Source organism: Amblyomma mixtum, chromosome 5, assembly GCF_055824585.1.
Source record: "Amblyomma mixtum isolate Tamu chromosome 5, ASM5582458v1, whole genome shotgun sequence".
Lineage (NCBI taxonomy): Eukaryota > Metazoa > Arthropoda > Arachnida > Ixodida > Ixodidae > Amblyomma > Amblyomma mixtum.
The window spans coordinates 169,100,561-169,120,102 of record NC_143016.1 but is presented as its reverse complement, the minus strand read 5'-3'; the positions used below and the strand labels follow the sequence as shown (position 1 = coordinate 169,120,102).

Here is a 19,542-nt window from a genome sequence, read left to right as displayed (position 1 = left end):
ATGTGAAATACAGAATGAACTTGAGACGTTTACCATTTTATGGTCCGAAATTTTGTCATCTATATTTGCCGAACAGTTTTCCAGTGAGCGGCTAACAGTCTTGTACACGTTACAGAAAATAATAACCGATAGCAATTACAATTACTCCATCTGAAATGTAACTGATTACAGTGTTCAATTAGCCCCCCAGAAATGTACTGAATAATTAGAGAACAGTAATCGATTACTACTGCGTTACTTTTCATAATTTTCACTTGGTCATAGAAGTCAAAGTTTCTATGACCAAGTGGCTCGCCTAATTATTGCGGGTTATCCAAGTGCATTTATTCATTTTCAGCATTTGTGAAAGCCTGCTCCACAGAACAACAAACAGAGGAAGAAAAGCGAAGCACGAAGCGAAGCGAAAAGGCAGATTATTCCGTATTTGCACAGGCTGTCGCACATTACAAAGAAGACGGCAAATAGATATCGCATAAGCGTGGTTTTCTCAGCCCCGAACAAGCTTAAGGTCTATGCAATGCTTGATGATCGAAAGCACGAACCTTGCTCTGAGAAGCATGTCACCAGGTGCACAAAATGCAGCAGCAAACTTATCTGTAAGGTCTCCCTCACATTCAATAGGGTTTACACTGGACAACCGGGAATATGCTATTGCCGCGAATCTTTGTAGTGATTGTTCATTCTTCAAAGCTGTCGGCATGCCGCTTTATCGCTTAGTTTCTGATGCAAGGCGTGACGAGATTTTTCTCGATTGATCGCATCCAGGCAGAGCCGTTTCTACGTTGTTCCAGAATCTTGCAGTAACTTTGCAGGCTTTATCTCGAAAGTTCGCTATCAGCTTTAAATTGAGCACCACAGAGAGCGTCGGGCATTCTGTTCGACGACCGCCGAGCGTAATTGTTGCTACGCCGCCGCCGAGTGATTCAGTCCATTGTGGGCGCAAGTAAGCCAAAATAAGGAGTTTTGCTTAGAAGCCATTTAAGGCTAAAGCCTTTAATGCCTCATACTGTCGTGACCAAGGAATGTTAGCAAGTGTGTCCACGTTTCGACGACACTACTTAAAAAAAACTGTGTCGAGGCTGGGAATGGAACCAGGACATTTGGCATTTTAAGTGGAGACGCTACCACTCCGCCAAGAAGGCTCAGGGTTCGAGCATGATTAAAGGCGCATATAGAGAATGCATGTGTTTCATAAATAAAATAAAATATATAAAAATAATAAAAATAAGAAGCGAAACAAAAATAACAAAAATTTAAAAATAAATAAACTAAATATTAAAAATTAAAAGAACCATGCGCCAGGAAACGCTTTCGCCTGGCCGCACTTTAGAGAGCAAAAGTGCCCCCTGAATTTTTTTCCTACCCGTCTGCTCTCCAGATTGTAGTCATCTCTACGTCACATCTGGTGAAGGTGCTTTGCAGCGTGGACCTGCAACGCTCCTAGAGATGTGCGATGTGGCATCATCACCGCTGCTCCTTCAGCAGCCACGTGATCCTCCTCTATTCAGTGACCTCAGGAAGAAGCCGAGGAATGGTAGGACCAGTTTGAGCGTGTGACGACATTCAACGGATGGGACGACCAGGCAAAAGCACGGCCCGCCTTTTTCGTCCTGAATGACCCAGCTAAAACCTGGTACGAGAATCACGAAGCATCCCTGCGAACATGGAAGGAATTTAGGAAGGAACTGGAGAAAACATTCACAAGCATCATCCGCAAAGAAAAAGCCGAATTACTTCTCGAGACGCGCATCCAACCGCTGTCGAGACTGGGGGGCATCCCACCGCTGCCACCACTGTTGGGACTTGGTGTCCGAACCAGGAAACGGTCGAGGCGACGGTGAGTCAAAGGACTTTTATGTACAGTACGTACAAGGGCTTTTACATGATACAAGGGCCAAGAGCACCACGGGCGAGCACAAAGAAGAAGGGCGGCCCCGGCGGCGAGCGTAGCTCCGGCGTGATGGCTCTTCTGCTGCCCGTCTGCTGCGCGGGTTCAGCGCGGCTCCGCTTTTAAAGCCGCTGGTGACGGTTGCGGCAGCCAGCCGTTCAAATCCTCCAATCAGGTCACGGCATTGACCACCGTTCAAATTAAACCAATGGTCGAGAGGCGACGCGTCGGAGGAGTTCGCACCGACGGAGAGGAGGGGGAGGAAGGGTCCGTGTCGGCGCCGACCTGACGGGATGAGTCACGCTGCACGTCGCGACATGTCCGAGAGAGTCTGGGCCTGCTTTGAGCGACGGCGGGCACGCAGCGCTTGTTTCCAGAGAGGCCAGCCAACGAAATGTGGGCGCCGGCAACCACCGCCGCCAGACAATGCTCCACGAAGACGAGCTACTTCCGCGTGGCTCGGATGCGGGGCGCGCTCGTACGCCAGGCTCCTCCAAGTTCTCGTCCGGTGTTCAGCCGCAGGTAGCTCCAGGCTCCTTTCCGAGAACAGGGCCCGCTCGTCAGGACAGGATCACTGCTCCGCAGCTTTGTCGCCCAGGTGACTGGATCAGCTTCGCTCGGTCCTTCGGAAGAGCTTGCTTCTCAGCATCGGTCGTTGATCGTTCTGCATGTTGCCAAGAACCGACCGACAACAGGCAACACCCAACACGAGCAAGTGCCCTCCGTCACCCGTCAATGCACCAGACTTAAAGGTCACAAAACTGCGCTAGCAATAGTTCTGTCCCCTTTTCGCTCCCTCTTCTTCCAGAGACACATATGGGATTCCAGAACTCAAAAGTAATAACTCAGTGTCAAACACATGTACAACACGGAATAAAATGAATGCAAAGTAAATTTGCTCTCTTGAGATCACTCGGCCAGGAAAATACTCAGCTGAGGCCACAAATGAGGATATCAATTTTGCCCCAATTTACGAGCGACCTTAATAGCTGTTCGCGAAGTGACAAAATGTAAGCCACGAGGCGGTGAAAGGCAGCCTTGCTTAGTACGCACGGCTTAGTGCATCTGCGTTCAACTCGCTTCTGACGGAAGTTAAACAATACTTGCTACAGCGGAAGCTAATGACGCTGCCTCTTTCACCGTGACTGCGCTTTTCCCTCTCTCGGTACTTGTCCTTGCAGTTTCTACGGGCGGTACAGTACGAGAACGATTTGTTTTCTCTTACTGACGACTTATCCCGTTCTTTGCGCTTCGCGCGCCAGTCGCGGTGTTCAATTTCGAGTGCGCAACGCTTCCGGTTGGACCGTTGTTTCTTTCTCTTTGTTCGTGGTGGCAAGTGAGACCTTCCAAGAGTCTTGACTTTCTCGCACACCCGTTTGCCTTTCCGCTCGATATGTGGTTCGCCTCTCCCCAGCCTTTTTATTTTGCGCCTACTAAGTGGCGTCATCTCGAACCGCGGCTTTCTATCGCGATACCTGAGCTTGGCCGAGCGCTTAGACGGTTTCTTCTTGGCAATTTTCTTGCCCCTGTCACTGGGCGCATTTGTTTTTCCAGTCCCGGACTGCTTGCTGACAGGTCTCGGCTTCCGGTCTGACAGGAAATAGCGTCGAGTTACGTCGCGGTCACGTGAGCAAGAAGTTTGGGCGGTCCCGGACCGTCTTGGACCAATTGCACGGGCACGGGAAGTGTGTGAAGTGTTCTTGTTTTCGCATGTTCTTCCGCGTGCTGCGGCGTGCTTCATTCCAAAATGGAGGACGATCCAAGCGTTCTAGCTACAATTGCCATCAACCTGCTTGCGTCGAGCGACTCCGACTCCGACAGTGAGGATGCTATGTTGAGAGTCGGCGAAGATGACGAGGACGGCGACTTGTTCATCGCCATCTTGGTCGCCGCCCGCTTGGCAAGGGTGGACAGGCACCGTGTGCCCCTGTACGTCGAGACCGTCGTGCCCGCATATCTGGATTTTGAGTTCCGGAGGTTATTCCGGCTGTCGCGCGAGACAACTGCTGGCCTAACCGCGGAATTCGAAGCGTCCCTTTTCTACCCGCAAAGCCACCGAGGAAGGCCCAAGATTTCTGCCGAGAAGACCGTCCTCATCGCTCTCTCCTACCTCGGCACCCAAACATCGATGTTCGCCATCGGGGACAAATTCGGTGTGTGTGAAGCCACGGTCCACGCCGCGATTCGTCGCGTGCTCGGTTTCCTGCGCTCCATCAGCGCAAGGGAGATCCGCTGGCCAGACGGCGACGAGACAGCGCGGAACAAGCGAGCATTTCGCGCTCTCTATTGCCAGCGCGGAGCCGAGGCAGGCATGCCGGATGTCATCGGCGTCATCGACGGATGCCATGTCCGCATTGCAGCACCGTCGGAGTGTGAGGACGATTACTACAATCGCAAAAAATTCCACTCCGTCATCTTGCAAGGCATTTGCAACGCCGACATGGTGTTTATTGACGTTTTCGCGGGCTTCCCTGGCAGAGCACATGACGCCAGAGTCTTGGAGGAGAGCTTCTTCTTCGAGGATGCTGCATCGAAGTGCGAAAGTACGAAATGCACGTACTGCGTGCCCTGTGTACAGTGCTATGTTTTTCAGTAGGTGCCGGCAGCTTTGGTTGTGAAATGGTTTTTTGAACCAATGCGTTAAGGAACCCTTTATTTCGCGTTTCAATTTTTTTTTTTTGACGCCTGTGCGGAAGAAAATCGGTAAACTTGACGCATACGTGCGCAGTCACTGCAAGCAATATAAGGATCACAGTACTGTGCTACCGTGTAATATCTAACCATTGCGCGACGAACAGTGCGCGAAAGGGGTATTTGAATTTGACGACAAAATTGCTCATTGTCCCCAAGCGATACACGAGCTGTGTTGTAAGGGTCGTCTTAGTGAACGGCTACGGATTAGTGTTGGTCAGCTGATGCTGTAACATGCGCTAATACCACACAGCGCACGGGCGTTTTTGTATTTCGCCTGCATCGAAAAGCGGGCGCCGAGGTCGCGATTCAGTCCGGGTTGCCTGGCTCAGTAGCCGGGCGTCCTAGCCACAAAATCTCAGCAACGGGTCATGATGTGAGGATACTTTGAGTGTCGATAGCATGAGATGCACCTTGTATGGGCCACATTATGAACTGTAGCGGAGAGAAGGTTTTGAAACATGTTTATGAACGCATGCAGGTGGCTACATCTTGGGCGATGCTGCTTACCCATTGCTGCCGTGGTTGCTGCCACCATACCGACAGAGCACACCGAACTGGCAGCCGTGGATGCGACATTTCAATGACGTCCACAGCAAGCAGCGTGTACCCATTGAATGTGCGTTTGGGCTTCTCAAGGCACGGTTCCGGCGCCTCATACTCATTGACGTGGCATCAATTCCACAGACTGTGCAGATTGTGATGGCGGCGTGTGTCCTGCACAACATGAGCCGTAGATCTGGCAACGAGCTGCAAGTGGAGTGTATGGAGAGTGGCACGGATGTTTCATCGCCTGACCCTCTTGACGTGGAGGAACTGTGCAGCCTTGCAGCTACTGTCCGCCGCGATAATGTTGCACAAAACTTGTAGATGTGCTCCACTACAAAAGTGCCATGTGCATAACCTTTTTTACTAATTTTGTGCTACCTGAAGTTATAGCTCGGCACTTGTTTCGTGTTTGTCATCATCCCCCCCCCCCCTGTTTGTGTGAATGTAGACGAGCTCTGGGAAGTGGACGTTTGCTCGTGTAACACGAGCTGCATGTGTGGCCGCAAATTCTTGGAGTTGACGTCGAGTGCTGTGAGTGTCAGTGGACAAGAACCCATTCATGTGCGTGCACACCCGCTCACAGGAGTGTAGCCTTGTAGTTGTGTAGTTCTTGATGTAGCCTACTACTACTACATCGGTTGCTACCAACTTATCAGCACAGCACTGGGAACTGGCAGCAGGAGATACAGCACTTTTCAGCAGAGTCCACGACAGGGTGTTTGCGGACTTTTCCGGCAGGCCACGTGATGCCGGAGTCCTGGAGCACAGCTTCTTCTGTGAGGACGGCGCAGTGCAGTGATGGGGTAAGGATTATGTTACTGTCCTCTTAACTGCAACAATAGGTGTGTCGATGCTGGTGGCTTCGATGACAGGGTGGTTTTTGGACACAATGCGTTTGTTAAAGCCGCTGTTCTGCTCTGATTTTGTTGTGCACTCGGGAAGAATAAACAGCAGCCTTGGTTGGTACGCTAACACGTCTTACTGCGATGGCCACACATTCGTCGAGCGTACGTTTAATGCTAGTCTTTGTGCCACGGACGACCGTTACAGCTGACTTTGTCTATCAACACGTGCAGGCGGCAACATCTTGGGCAACGCAGCCTACCACTACTAACCTGGTTGCTGTCGCTGGCGCAGCACTGGGAACTGCCAGCAGCAGGTGCAGCCCTTTTCAGCAAAGTCCTCAACAGCGTGTTTGCGGGCTTCTAGCCACGTGATGCCACAGTCCTGGAGCACAGCTTCTTCTGTGAGGACGGCGCAGTACAGTGATTGGGTAAGGATTATGTTACTGTCGTCTTAACTGCAACAATAGGTGTGTCGATGCTGGTGGCTTCAATGACAGGGTGGTTTTTGGACACAATGCGTTTGTTAAATCCGCTGTCCTGCTCTGATTTTTGTTGTGCACTCGGGAAGAATAAACAGCAGCCTTGGTTGGTACGCTAACACGTCTTACTGCGATGGCCACACATTCGTCGAGCGTACGTTTAATGCTAGTCTTTGTGCCACGGACGACCGTTACAGCTGACTTTGTCTATCAACACGTGCAGGCGGCAACATCTTGGGCAACGCAGCCTACCACTACTAACCTGGTTGCTGTCGCTGGTGCAGCACTGGGAACTGCCAGCAGCAGGTGCAGCCCTTTTCAGCAAAGTCCTCAACAGTGTGTCATCAGTGGATTTGCCTTTCAAGTGCTTAAGGCAAGGTTTCAGTGCTTCCCCTCCAGTGACGTATCATCAGTGGTGGACAGTGTACTTGTGTTGGTGTTTATTCTGCCGAACTTTAGCATGATGTTTCTCAAAAAGCTGCGTGTAGAAGAGATGGAGAGCAACGTAGATGTTTCTGTTGACAAAAAGCTGGCTTGTAGCCTTGCAGGTGGATATTTGGCACAAAATTTGTGTGCGTGGTACTTGACAGACTTCCCATATATATATATATATATTTGGCACTTTTTTTCCTATTTTTGTCACGCATTGCTGGTTTTGTAATGCATGTGATTATAGGTTGCCATGTTGTATTACGATTCCATTGCGTCCCCACATGTTAGCCATCATTAGAGCTGCGAAAAGAGGTACAAGGATGTCATTGAAATGGGGAGTACTGTCAAATCTCTTTAAAAGCGGGATATTGAAGTAATTACAATTCCCATTGAAATGGCCATACAAATCAGTGTATGTGAAGTCACGTTTTAAGAACGGAACTTTTTTTGCAGTGGACTAAAGAAATCCATTTTCCTAGAGAACATTTATTTAGGGTGACTACTGTTGAAGATTGGCACCTGGCACACTAAGGGAAGAAGATGGCGCAAGGTGTGTGATTAGACTGCAACGGCATACTGGCAGCCGGGATTAAGTTTGACATACCTTGTCTGCCTTCTTTTATGATTTGTGGTGCCGAAACCCGGTGGGTTAGCAGGAATTCCATCATTGAACTTGCCACAGAAGAGAAATAGCTTGCTGGCACCCGATGGACCGCATAAAATGTAAGCAGACCACCCAGCGCACTTTACACATCAGGTTGCACAGTGAGGCCAGTCAACTCACCGAATGGGTCGCTGACACTCTGTCATTATTGAAAGTGATTCGTGAACGCGTCAGGTCTTGTTATGAAAGCTTACGCTCACCTAATCAAGACCTAGAGACCGTGCTCTCTGACAAGGAGGCGGTCGAAGGTTTTTCGTCGATTCGCTGGTATGAAGACAAAGCTGCAGAGTCTTCTGTGCTCCTGCGCCACCGCATTAGGTCCTTGAAGCGCCCACTTCTGCTACCACTACCAGGCCACGTAGGTTCATGGCTGCCGAAATTGGACTTGATCTGGTATGATGATATGTCCCAGTAGGCCACCTTTTTGGATATGCAGCAGCATGCCATCCAAAATAATATCGAGCTGAACAACATCGATACGTTTCATTATTTGAAACCTCTGCTCACTGGTGCGGCCGAACAAGCTATCACAGGGCTTCAGGTCACGGACACATGGTACAACATGACGTCTGGCCAGGTGGAAGGCATCAAGGTATTCAAGATTTGTTCCAAGATGCACAAATGTTTCGGTGTAAGTCAGTGTATACCTCAACCAGGCCATAGGGCGTTAAACAAGGGCAGGGAGTGTACCCAGCTGCACAGTGTGGAGGCAGGCGAAGCCAGTGAACCAACACTAGAGCATGCTGCGGGGCAGGCCGTCATGCATATGTGAGCCGCTGCTGCTGTCACTGTACCATCTGGTACAGCCGAGCAGCTAACAGCTTCCGTGGTTCTGAGCCTAAGACAAGAGATGAACTTGGTACCACCCAAGGCCGACAAGGTGCCCCGAGTCAGGTCACATATCAACAAGGAGGTGTCCACACATAAGGTTGCTGCAAATAAGAGGAAGCATTAGCCTAGGGCAGAGAAGAAAGGGGACAGGGCGGTGAAAGGGAGGAAAGTCTCCTCCAAGCACGCCAAGATGGGTCCCATCGTTAGCCTCAAGGAGTTGCCAAAGACCAAAGAAGGCAAGAGGTGGTCAGCCTCCTTGCCTTCATCATTTTCATGGTAATTGGACAGTGTTTAGAGTTACAGCATATTAGTATTTTCGTCACTAAAAGACTCTCCGATGTCGACGTCATCACTTGCAACATCAGGTCAGTCGAGCTGCACATCAATGCCGCGCTGCCACGAACGTATGCACGTGTCCGATAATGTGGGTTTTCAACAACATCCTCTCTCGTTAATGAGATTATAAAACCTGTATTGCGGAAGCAAATCTCGATCACTACGCAGCCATTTCCACCCACGCTAATTGATTCCACGGCGGGGAACAGAGTTACTTAAAGTGGATGTCAGCACCTGGTCAGTCACTTAATGTCTGTATGCACTGGTAACACGGCGCCAGCAGGGCACCTCAAGCACATTAATTGCGCTAACATGAGGTGGCAGGTCTGCCTTGTCGCGTTAGGTGGCAGAAGAATGTGGTCACTGCACTTGGAGAAGGCAGCATGTGCTGCTGCGCACGGTTGTCGAGCACAGACAGGGCATTCCTATTTTTCCCAAGCCACTTGGCGAACAAGTGTTGCTGTGTTGGGTGTTTTGCACATAGGCAACTAAGGCCATCATGCACAAAGATTAAGGTACGAACAAGGGGCCTGTCGTCCCCATACCCCCTCTAAATATTTGCACTCGTGTCGAAAACAAAAGTCGGGCATCACCCAGCCCCTTGTGTCGTGTGTGTGAGAGCGTAGTTTTTACAGCGCTGTGCTTGCTAGTCTTGCCGAGGACGCATGATGCCCGCCTTGCTGCCGTCCATGCTCGTGTATAGAAGGACAGTTACGCAAAGCTTGCTGCGCTTTTCACCAGCGATAGGTGCTGCCTTTCAAGGCATGCATTTGTAACGGCTTCATCCCTCTGTTAAGTTCTATCGTCATTCTGCACATACTTTTTTTTATTTTGAGAGCGGGAGGTACATTTTTGTTTTCTAAGAAAGGAGAGTGTGATAAAGATGCAGTGTGGCAAGTGCGCTGCACACACTCGCGCGCACGGGAGTGGAGAAGACAACGAAGTAGGAGAATACAGATCGGCTCGACCGTATGCTACGTGTACTGTTTAATTGCTACTTATCATTACTTACGATACAACATATTTTGGCGACGAGGATGCTGTTTTGATTCAGGACCTTGACGTGGACTGCTCACCATCCATCATGAGCTTTTCTGGGCTTCAGCCACCACCGCCCTTCCTGCCGACTCCTGGTCGTCCTGCCCTTCCATGGGAGCAATGGGAGCTGGCGTTCCGGAATTACATGCTGGCCTCTGGTGCCTCTACTCTGGGCACGGACAGGCGGAAGGCCATCCTGCTGAATTGCATCGGACTGGAAGGTCAGCGCATTTTTTATACGTTGGCGCCGCCGTCGTCCACTCCAGCGCCTACAGCTGCTGCTTCGCACTCCGGTGACGAGGCGCCCCGCCTTGACGAATTTGATGCGGCGATATCCATCCTGTCGGAGCATTACAAATCGTCCGTGAATGTAATCGCAGCACGTCATTGCTTTCGCCGTCAAGTTCAGGCTCCAGGAGAGACAACCGATGAGTACGTCGCTGTCCTTCGCAGCCTTGTCGGCGACTGCGGGTTTGGGACCATGGCGGATGATATGATTAGGGACCAGCTGGTGGAGAAGACCTCGAGTTGCCATCTGCGTGAGCGCTTACTCATGGAAGGCTCCTCCTTGACTCTGTCGCGCGCCGTGCTCCTTGCTCGACAGTGCGAGCAAGCTTCCCGTGAAGCCAGGGAATTGGCAGAGGAGGTCGCTCCAGTACAGCGTGTGGGATGCGAGCGCGGATCGAGACAAACACCACCTCAGGCCCATTGCTGCAAGTGCCAAAGTCAACCATCACAACCTGCTGCTGCAATACCAGAGCGCATGTGCTACCGTTGCGGTTCTACAGCTCACCTGGCGAACAACCCTGCATGCCGAGCCCGCAGCCGCAAGTGTCGTCGGTGCGGCAAGATGGGCTATTTCGACTCTCTCTGCAAGTCGTCCGACCGTCCTGTTCAAGTTCAGCAAGTCGCAGATACTGCTGACACATCGTCGATGCCGGATGGCTCCATCAGTCCATCTGTTCTCAATGTTGAAAGTAAAAAAAAAAACGGAATATTCGCCTTGGTCCTGATTGAAGGCAAGTCCATCTGCTTCCTGATTGACACCGGCTCATCTGTGTCAATTATTTCTGAAGATGTATACCACCGATTCTTCGCTGAAAGTTTCCCGCTTAAATCAACTGCAGTTCAACTATTGGACTATTCTAAGTCTCGGATTATAGTCCAAGGGTGTTTTGTTGCCACAGCAAAGTTTCACGACCGTACCGCCTGCATACTTTTGTACGTTGTCTCGGGAGGCACAACATTGCTGGGTCTGGATTCCATTGCAGCCCTACAAATGAAGATCAAAGGTGCATCGTTGGAATGTCTTTCCATGACACCTGATACGCCTCAGTTACCTCCTGAGCTACGTCCACACTTCGAACATCTCTTCTCCAAGGAACTCGGAGTTGCTCGTGGCTACGTGCACAAAGTCAGAGTGCAGGATTCCGTTTCTCCTGTTGCTTGCAAGCTCCGATGGCTGCCGTTTGCCATTCGACAGCAAGTGTCCGAGGAACTCCAGAAGCTTGAAGCTCAAGACATAATTGAACGGGTCGACGCTTCCAAGTGGATTTCACCGATAGTCGTTGCTCGGAAAAAGGATGGCTCCATCCGAATGTGCGTCGATTTGCGTGAGCCGAACAAGGCTATTGTGGTCGACAGTTTTCCTTTCCCTCAAACGGAAGAACTTCTACATAGCTTGGCCGGGTCACAGCGTTTTTCGAAGTTGGACCTCGCTTCGGCTTACCATCAAGTACCACTTAGCCCTGAGAGTCGGGAATTGACCACATTCATTACCCATGATGGCCTCTTCCGCTTCAAACGAGTGTGTTTCGGCCTTGCTTCGGCGTCTTCGGCTTTTCAGAAGATGATGCACTTAATTTTAAAAGGCTGCAAAGGTGTCCTCTTCTACATCGACGACATCATAGTCCATGGCACCACCCGACAGGAGCACCCGACCAACCTTCGTGCTGTTCTCGAGCGCCTGTCCCAAGCCGGACTGAAGCTCAACCACAAATGTGCCTTCGACGTTCCGAAGCTCACTTTCTTGGGGCACGTTGTCAGCGGTGAAGGACTGTTTCCGCTTTCTTCTGCCATCGAGGCGATTACGAAGGCTCCGACTCCATCTAACATCGGTGAGCTTCGCTCCCTCCTTGGACTTGCGGGTTTCTACTCCAAGTTCATCCCGCATTACTCCGACGTCGTTGAGCCTATGCGCGCCCTACTTCGTGGAAGCGACTCAGCCTTCACTTGGATCGCTGCTGCGGATTCAAGCTTCAAACTACTGAAGTCCATGTTGACGTCATGTGACGTGCTGCATTTTTTTGATCCTGCCCTTCCCGTGGTCGTAACGACTGATGCTTCGGAAATGGCCTTGGGGCAGTGCTTCAGCAAGACAACGGCCATTCCCTGCAAACTGTTGCGTTTGCCTCCCGTACCTTGACACCCCAAGAAAGAAAGTACTCTGTTGGCGAACGTGAGGCCCTAGCTTGCGTTTGGGCGTGCGAACGGTGGCGTGTGTATTTGTGGGGCCAGCCTTTTGTTCTACGCACCGACCACAGTGTACTTGTCACTTTGCTGTCGACGAAAGGAACGGGCCATCGGCCGCTGCGAATTTCACGTTGGTCGGCTCACCTGTTGTGCTACAACTACACTGTAGAGTACCGAAAAGGCAATGACAACTCTGTTGCGGACGCTCTGTCTCGCCTTCCCTTACCGACCACATCGTGTAGTGAGCCCAGTGAGTTCGACGCCTGTGACGACGATTTCGTCTGCCTGCTATCGCCAGCCGTGACTCTACAAGAGCTACAAGAGGCAACCATCAGCGACGCGGCAGTTGCTCAAGCCATTCAGTTTACATCTGCGACATGGCCGGACAAGAAATCCCTATCGGAGAACCTCAGGCCATACTATCTCCTGCGATCGGAGCTGTCCGTCGTGCAGGGCGTCATGTACCGAGGTGACAGGCTTGTCGTTCCCAAAAGTTTGCGACGACGCCTCATGGACGTCGTGCACGAGTCACACCCCGGAATCAGCCGCACGAAAAGTCGACTGCGAGAGCTCTACTGGTGGCCGCGAATGGACGAGCACGTCGAAGAAATGGTACGGACATGCGTCGTGTGCCAGTCATGTGACAAATCGGCTCGTCCGGTGGCAGCTCCTCTGCAACCTGTCGCCTTCCCAGAGAAACCTTGGGATAAGGTTGCCATTGATATCGTGGGGCCTTTCGATCAAGCTCCCAGTGGCTGCCGCTTCGCAATTACTCTCATGGATTATTATAGTAAGTGGCCAGAGGTTTTCTTTGCTGATGCCGTCACAACTCAAACCGTTCAAGAATTCCTGCTTGGCCTCTTTGCTCGTGAGGGTTACCCTCAATAGATTGTCTCTGACCACGGACCTCAATTCTCATCGATGGCCATGCAAACTTTCCCCCGCGAACAGGGGATACGCCATTGCTACTCTTCAGTGTATCATCCCCAAGCTAATGGACTTGTTGAACGATTCAATCGAATGCTTAAGTCCTATATTCAGCTGACTCTGTGCGAGCGACGCGACCTACGTACAGCGATTATGGACTACCTCGGTGTCTACCGCTGTACGCCCCATGCCACGACAGGAATTGCACCAGCCGTCCTACTTCATGGCCGGTCGCCGGAGGCATTCTCCATGCTTGAAAGAAACAAGGGTTTCCGACTCCGAGGACAATTTCGCTGTAACCGAGTTGTGCAGCCAGACTTGTTATTTGTATCCGAGACATGATGCCATAGCCCTAATACATGTTTTGGCGGTAGTACCACCCTGGCTCGCAATTAGTAAGTGTTTGTTATAACTGAGTCCATTATAAATGGACTCGACTGCACTTCAGACTGCTTAACTCGATCTCTGACGACCCGTGATACTGGAGTGCATGCGATTGCTAAGGCAGGTTAAAACGTGGCACTCTCTGCTGCGTTTTTTTTTTCTTTTCTTTTCTGGCCTCCTCTCAACTCTGCCAGCTGGAGTTGAGCGCAGGGCAGCGCCATGGTGCCATCTCTGGTTCAGAGTGCTACAGCGACACTTTTGTACATAGCACGTAGATGTTGCACTCTCAGCTGGTTCGGACTGCAGTTCATTATGCGCCTTGTCACTGGGCGCCTGTGTTGTTGGCTTTCTATGATCCGTTTTGGTTGCTTCAGAGAAGCAAGATGGAAAGACAGTGGCAGCAAGTGGAAGCACAACACTATTCCACTCGAGCACAACGGGTCCATTATTAAAGCTGTCGACTTGGGAGTGAACAAGAAAGTGGCACAAGACATCAGCATGGTACTCAACACACTGTCTACAATTTTGAGCATCACGCAAGTCACCACTGATGTTGCTGCGCAAGGAATTGGAGGTGACAGAAACTTCGAGCCTTACTGTTTGATGGTATACAAAAAAGCGACATTTGAGTGGTTTGCGGACACAAGTGCACAGATTATTCCTGTGAGCTGCACACTTCCTTAGAAGATAGCCTGAGGGTTGGCTGCTAGCATCACAAACCAGGATAATTTTGTTGCAAGAGCTGGATGGTTGCAGCATTTCAAGGAGCGCAATGACGGAATTCAGTCATTGCCCGTGGTGAAGCTGAGTCTTTTAAACAAAAAGCTGCAATAGCATGCGATCAAACCACTGTTACACCACTGCTAGAAAAGTACAGTGCATGCAGTGCATACAAGACTGCACTCTTTTATTGCTGGCATTTGCAGGTGAATGCTGTCATGACAACCAGTTCAATAAGGTCCATGTGGCTGCCTCTTTGCGTAAACGTGGACGGGTCACAAAAGATGCCTGCTCTTGTCATTGCCAAAAGTATGTCACCTTGTTGCTTCGAAAGGAAACAGACTTGGTGCAAAATACTTTTTAATAGCAAGGCCTAGATGACACGACAAGTTTTTGCACAGTGAGCAAGGACTGCTGAAAAATAAGCCGGTTTGTGGACAACTGCTTGGCGGATCACACTTCTGTGACTCTTTGCAGCATCAAGCTGTGCCTTCTTATACTGAAGTGTAAGTCTGCCATGCTGCCACTGGAGCTATACATTCATCTGCCTCTGTTTTTTATGGTGGCTAGGGTGCTCAACATTCCTCACTGCTTTTCTGTTTCTACATGCCACAATGCATGCCCTCCATTCATCGCCCTTAGGGATGCACTTGGTTGTCTTGTCACCTTTATCTGTGGCTACCCAAAGCTGCTGTCAGCGATATAGGTGACCCTCTCAATCTCTTGACTCAGCTAGGTGAACTTAATAACCACAGCTGCAGCCTGGCAGCAACCATTTGGAAGTGTGCAATCAATAATAAAATGATGGCAAAGAGCGTTTTTCACATTCAGCTGAAGCGGCATCTGATTTGAACACAAGACACTGCAGCGAAGGCCGAGTGTATAGTACAAGTGCTGTGACAGCTAGCATTATGATTGTGATACTTCTTCTCTTTGTGTCCCAAAAAAATACCTGCTCTAGCGATCATCTCCTGTCTGTGCGCGTGGATGTGAACTCCCAGACTGGGCATTTGCCCCCGTGACTGTTACTGAATCGACAAGGAAAATGTCATAGCTGCTCTCTACGCATGTGCCGTGAAGCTTAATCATATTACAGTTAGTTTTTGTAGATTTCAATTTATAGTTTTCAGTGCTGTGGCACATGACCAAAGAGGAGAACAAGGATGAACACTGCGCTATGCCCGTCCTTCTCTTCTTTGGCCATGGGCCGTTGCACTGAAAAGTATGAACTTAAATGTTATACACATGGTTATCAGTGCAGTTGTGGTATGCACAGAAGATGTATCTGAGGTGGTATAGTTGTTCTAGTACAGTGTTGCACTGTCACACTTTGTAGCAAGAACACACTTGCATTGCACACAAGCCATGATTGTCTTCACTGGTGCCTCCAGCTGCCTTCGCTGCTTATCATGCACGAACTATGATGTGCTGGTCACGTCTCTTAATGCGTTTGATCTGATGCCATTGTTCTCTTATGTGCCTAAAGTCCGCAGCATGATGTGTTTTTAAGCTGAGTTGACGCCAAGCATGCATGTACTGGGGGTGTTTTCTGCCTTGCAGTAATTGCTTGGCAGCAAACAATGCTTCCTCTGTGTGGTTTTCTTCACGAGGAGTTGGTTGAAAGCAGCAGTGCTGTGCAATAACTAACACATCTTCATTCGGCTAGACATTTAGCAGTCTGTCATGAGATAACAACCAAAGTTTGTGGCCCAGCCTAAGACTACAGTACACCTACTCTGAGTGCAGTGTCATCTGACTGGCGGCATTCAGTACAGAGGCATTACGTGTGTGCGAAATTGAAAAGTCCTGGCGTCAGGCTTTAGTCACCATTGCTAACATGCTAACACAGGAATGATGGTGCATTTCCTGGGTGAAAATACGAGCAAAGACCTCCAGTGAACATTTTCATCACCGTCAGTGCTTCTGGCGAAGTGGCTATGCTACAGTGTACAGAAATGTGTCAGCGTCACACTGCTTCAAGTGCTCAGTGTTCAAGCTTTCATACGCTGAAATTCTTAACAAACTGACACCAAACAAATTCGAAGTGGCATAATCATGAAGCCCTACAAGCGACAGAAATTGCAACCAAACATTGCGGAACTACAGTGTGCAAGAGCACAGCTTGAACAGCTGCTGTGTCCCCTCAATTTGCATCAAAATGCAAAACTTTTACAAGGGTGGACTTGTTGATGGCACTGAAAAGAGTGATTCCCAGGAGGATTGACATGCCTCATGTGCCGTGCATGCACTGCACACAGTGGCAAGGCCGAAGCACATGGCTCAAGCCAGACCTCCCTGCGTTCACAGTCTATTGACTGCACACAGGCACATGTAAGCAGAAAGGTGGGTGTTTCTTTAACCAGTCAACTGCACATGGAATGCTGCACGTTTGAAGTCAGCCTGCTTAAGGAAAAAGTCAGCCAGTCAGGTGAAGGTGACGTATGGCATTCACCGCTAAGCGTTGTCAATGCAAAAACTGGCAACGCAACGTGCATGCAAGAACAATGTGCGATCAGGCTGGATGCTGCAGTCAAACCTGTGCAGATAACACTGCAGGCGTGTACGGTACAGGTAATGAAACCCACCGCTGTAATTAACGGCCAAGAAATGTTGGTATCAATTTGTTAACCACTCCTGCAGCATCAGGTATCTTTGACTGTCAGAGGACTTTAATAATAATAACGGAGGACATGTCCAGGACGCTACAGCTGTGTTCCTTGAAACTGTCAGCTTTGTCTATGAGAGCTTTCTGGGGTCCCACGGGATCACCAGATAAAGGGTTTCTGTGCTGGTGCATTGCAACCCCAATTCACCAACATCAAGTAAATAAGTTACACAGTCAAGGTCACATTCGTCTACACTGAACTGGCCGAAGCTCCGTGTGCACACCTGTGAATCTAAAGCTGCCTGACTGAAACAAGTGTCTTGTCCCTGCTGTGGTTTTCTTTGACTTGACTGGCGGCAGAAAAATATGTTTGTTTTATTTTTTTTCTATGCACGTGATTTCTTGTCAGCTTCCAGTCCCTTACCACAATGGTGGTCCAGTGGGTTGAGCATCGTAAAGCGTATGTTACCCCAGTGCCATCAGGTACCAGTTGACTTGCCAGTGGATGCAGGCTTTCCATTGACCTGGTGCATGCCTTCTGTGAGGTAAACCGCTTGAAAAGTGGGCCTTTGCTCCAACTTCTGTATATCAAAAATATGTTGTGCAGTGGCGTGCCTTGCCCAAGATGCCTTTGTGGCATTGAACTTCATCACAGTTGTACGGTTTTAGACTCGTCTGTCAGCCACCAGGTGCAAATATTTGCTGATAAAAGTTGAAGTGTACTTGCTGTTGTAGGCGATATTATAGCCAAACACGTATGTAGCGTATGTGCTTCCACCACCTGTTTTCGAAGTGCACAGTAACTGCGATCAAACTCCATACTGCACCCCGTTTCGATCTGGTTGCTTTAGTTTTCACAGCCTAGTTTGTAAGGCGTCTGCTGGAAATGGTGCAAACAAAGCACGGATGCCTGCAAGAATGTTTATGAACAAACTGCACTGTCACACTTAGTTAAGGCGCTCGGCAACAAAGTGGAAGCACTTGGTGTGCAACCAAGTCACAGATAATGACTGCTGGTGAGCCATCTCACTGGAATCAGTTTTGTGGTGATGAAAACTCATCGCACCTTTTCCATTGAGGAATATCGACCACATGCCTGCTAGGTAACTCATTCTGGTAGATGGGCCCCGCTGGCTCGCACGTTCTCTCAAAACTTGGCGTGGCCCAGCCTGTGAATGTGGCCTGCCCAGATGGCAACAGTGCAGCCATTTGTGAAAAAAAAAATGGAATGTGCAGTTTTCAGTGAACATGACAAGAAAACCTTTTTTTTCCAATGACAGTTGGCGCACTTGCTCAAAAACTGCTAAAAATAACTCTGTGGATGATGTTTTGTCAAAAGCTGTTCCATTGCAACTTGCCAAACAGGATTCCTTCCTGGTCACGAAGTGCAAGAAAGGGAGATATGCAGTTCAAAAAGGTCCATAATGAAGTGTTTGCTGAGGAAATGCAACATTCGTACCATAAGGACGTCCATCTGTTTGCCGCCGCCGACAGGATAAGGCCCGTCTCCCAGGGATAATGAGGACAAAATGAAGTTGGCCTGTATGAACAGGGTACTTCGAACGCAAACAAACCACTTTCACTGCAAATGGACCATTACAAAATAGAAAACACCAAAGTAACACCCTGGAATCACCAGTGTATTTCGCAAACTATGTGCACCAACGCACATTTTTGGGCCCATATCTCGCAAGCTAGGCATCATGACTATTCACTTCGAAACAGAGGCAAGCAGTCTTTTTTTGGTGGCGGTGTTGAGAGTTTCTCAAGTTTTTAAAATTATTTCTCCTAGCCTTAAATGCACGTTCTGCTGTCGGACAAATGTTTCCATTCCCAGAAAAGCCAAGAATATCAGTTTTGACTGCAAACAATAAATACATGCTGCTTACCTTGATATCCCTTCAAAACGCAACAGTAAGGAGTCAATCTTGCTGCCTTGTGTCCATGCCACAACACACCTTGTTGTCTGCACTGCAGTGTTCTCCACATCTTGGTCAGCAACACACTCACCCAGCTGTGAGCATAGTTTTGGATGTCGCAAGCCTGGCACCAAGTTAAATGTGTACTTGTGAAGTGTTTGTGTGTGTGTGGTTCCACGACAAAGGTTTCCCTGCAGTGACAGCTCCCCTTCTGTGTGGATGAACAGCACTCTTGCTGTTATGAGGTCATGTGCAGATTTTGCTGGACCCAATGTCGCAAAACTGAGTCACCAACAGAAAGTGTACCTAACATCATTCACATCTGCCACATTGCAGCCCACTCATCTTGACCTTGTCCTCAACCTTACTACTTGCTTATTCGTAAAGGCTATAAACCCTGCATTTGTAGGTGGTGGGTGACAACTCATTTGCAAGCATGCCAAGGTACATGGTGATCGCTAGCTCAAGTTGGCAGATTTCATCTCCTCACGAGGAAAGTGCACTGAAAATTGTTTGGTCGATCTGGCCTAGATGCTGGCATTGAAAATATGAAATGTGTCATCCAGGAAAACACCGTACGATCGACATCATGTGGAAGTGTTGTCATGTTGCATATGACAGGAGATTCCGTACAGCACAATCACTGCAGGATGTACGTCTTGGATGATCTGGCCAGTTTTGTTTAAACTTGACCTTCCACTAAAGTGCATTCTTGGCCGAGGCTGTATGGACACATTTTTACTTCAGTTCTAATATTGAGGA

At 49.4% G+C, this 19,542-nt stretch overlaps 1 protein-coding gene across 1 annotated transcript; it reads left to right on the top strand.

Annotated features, from left to right (window-relative positions):
* The first annotated feature begins 3,657 nt into the window (after positions 1-3,657).
* Positions 3,658-5,978, top strand: LOC149344642 (uncharacterized). The gene is made up of 2 exons (XM_089542645.1): positions 3,658-4,431; positions 5,061-5,978. The coding sequence occupies exons 1-2, from the start codon at positions 3,720-3,722 to the stop codon at positions 5,447-5,449; spliced, it is 1,101 nt and encodes a 366-aa protein (XP_089398771.1). The 5' UTR covers positions 3,658-3,719; the 3' UTR covers positions 5,450-5,978.
* The last annotated feature ends 13,564 nt before the right edge of the window (positions 5,979-19,542 follow it).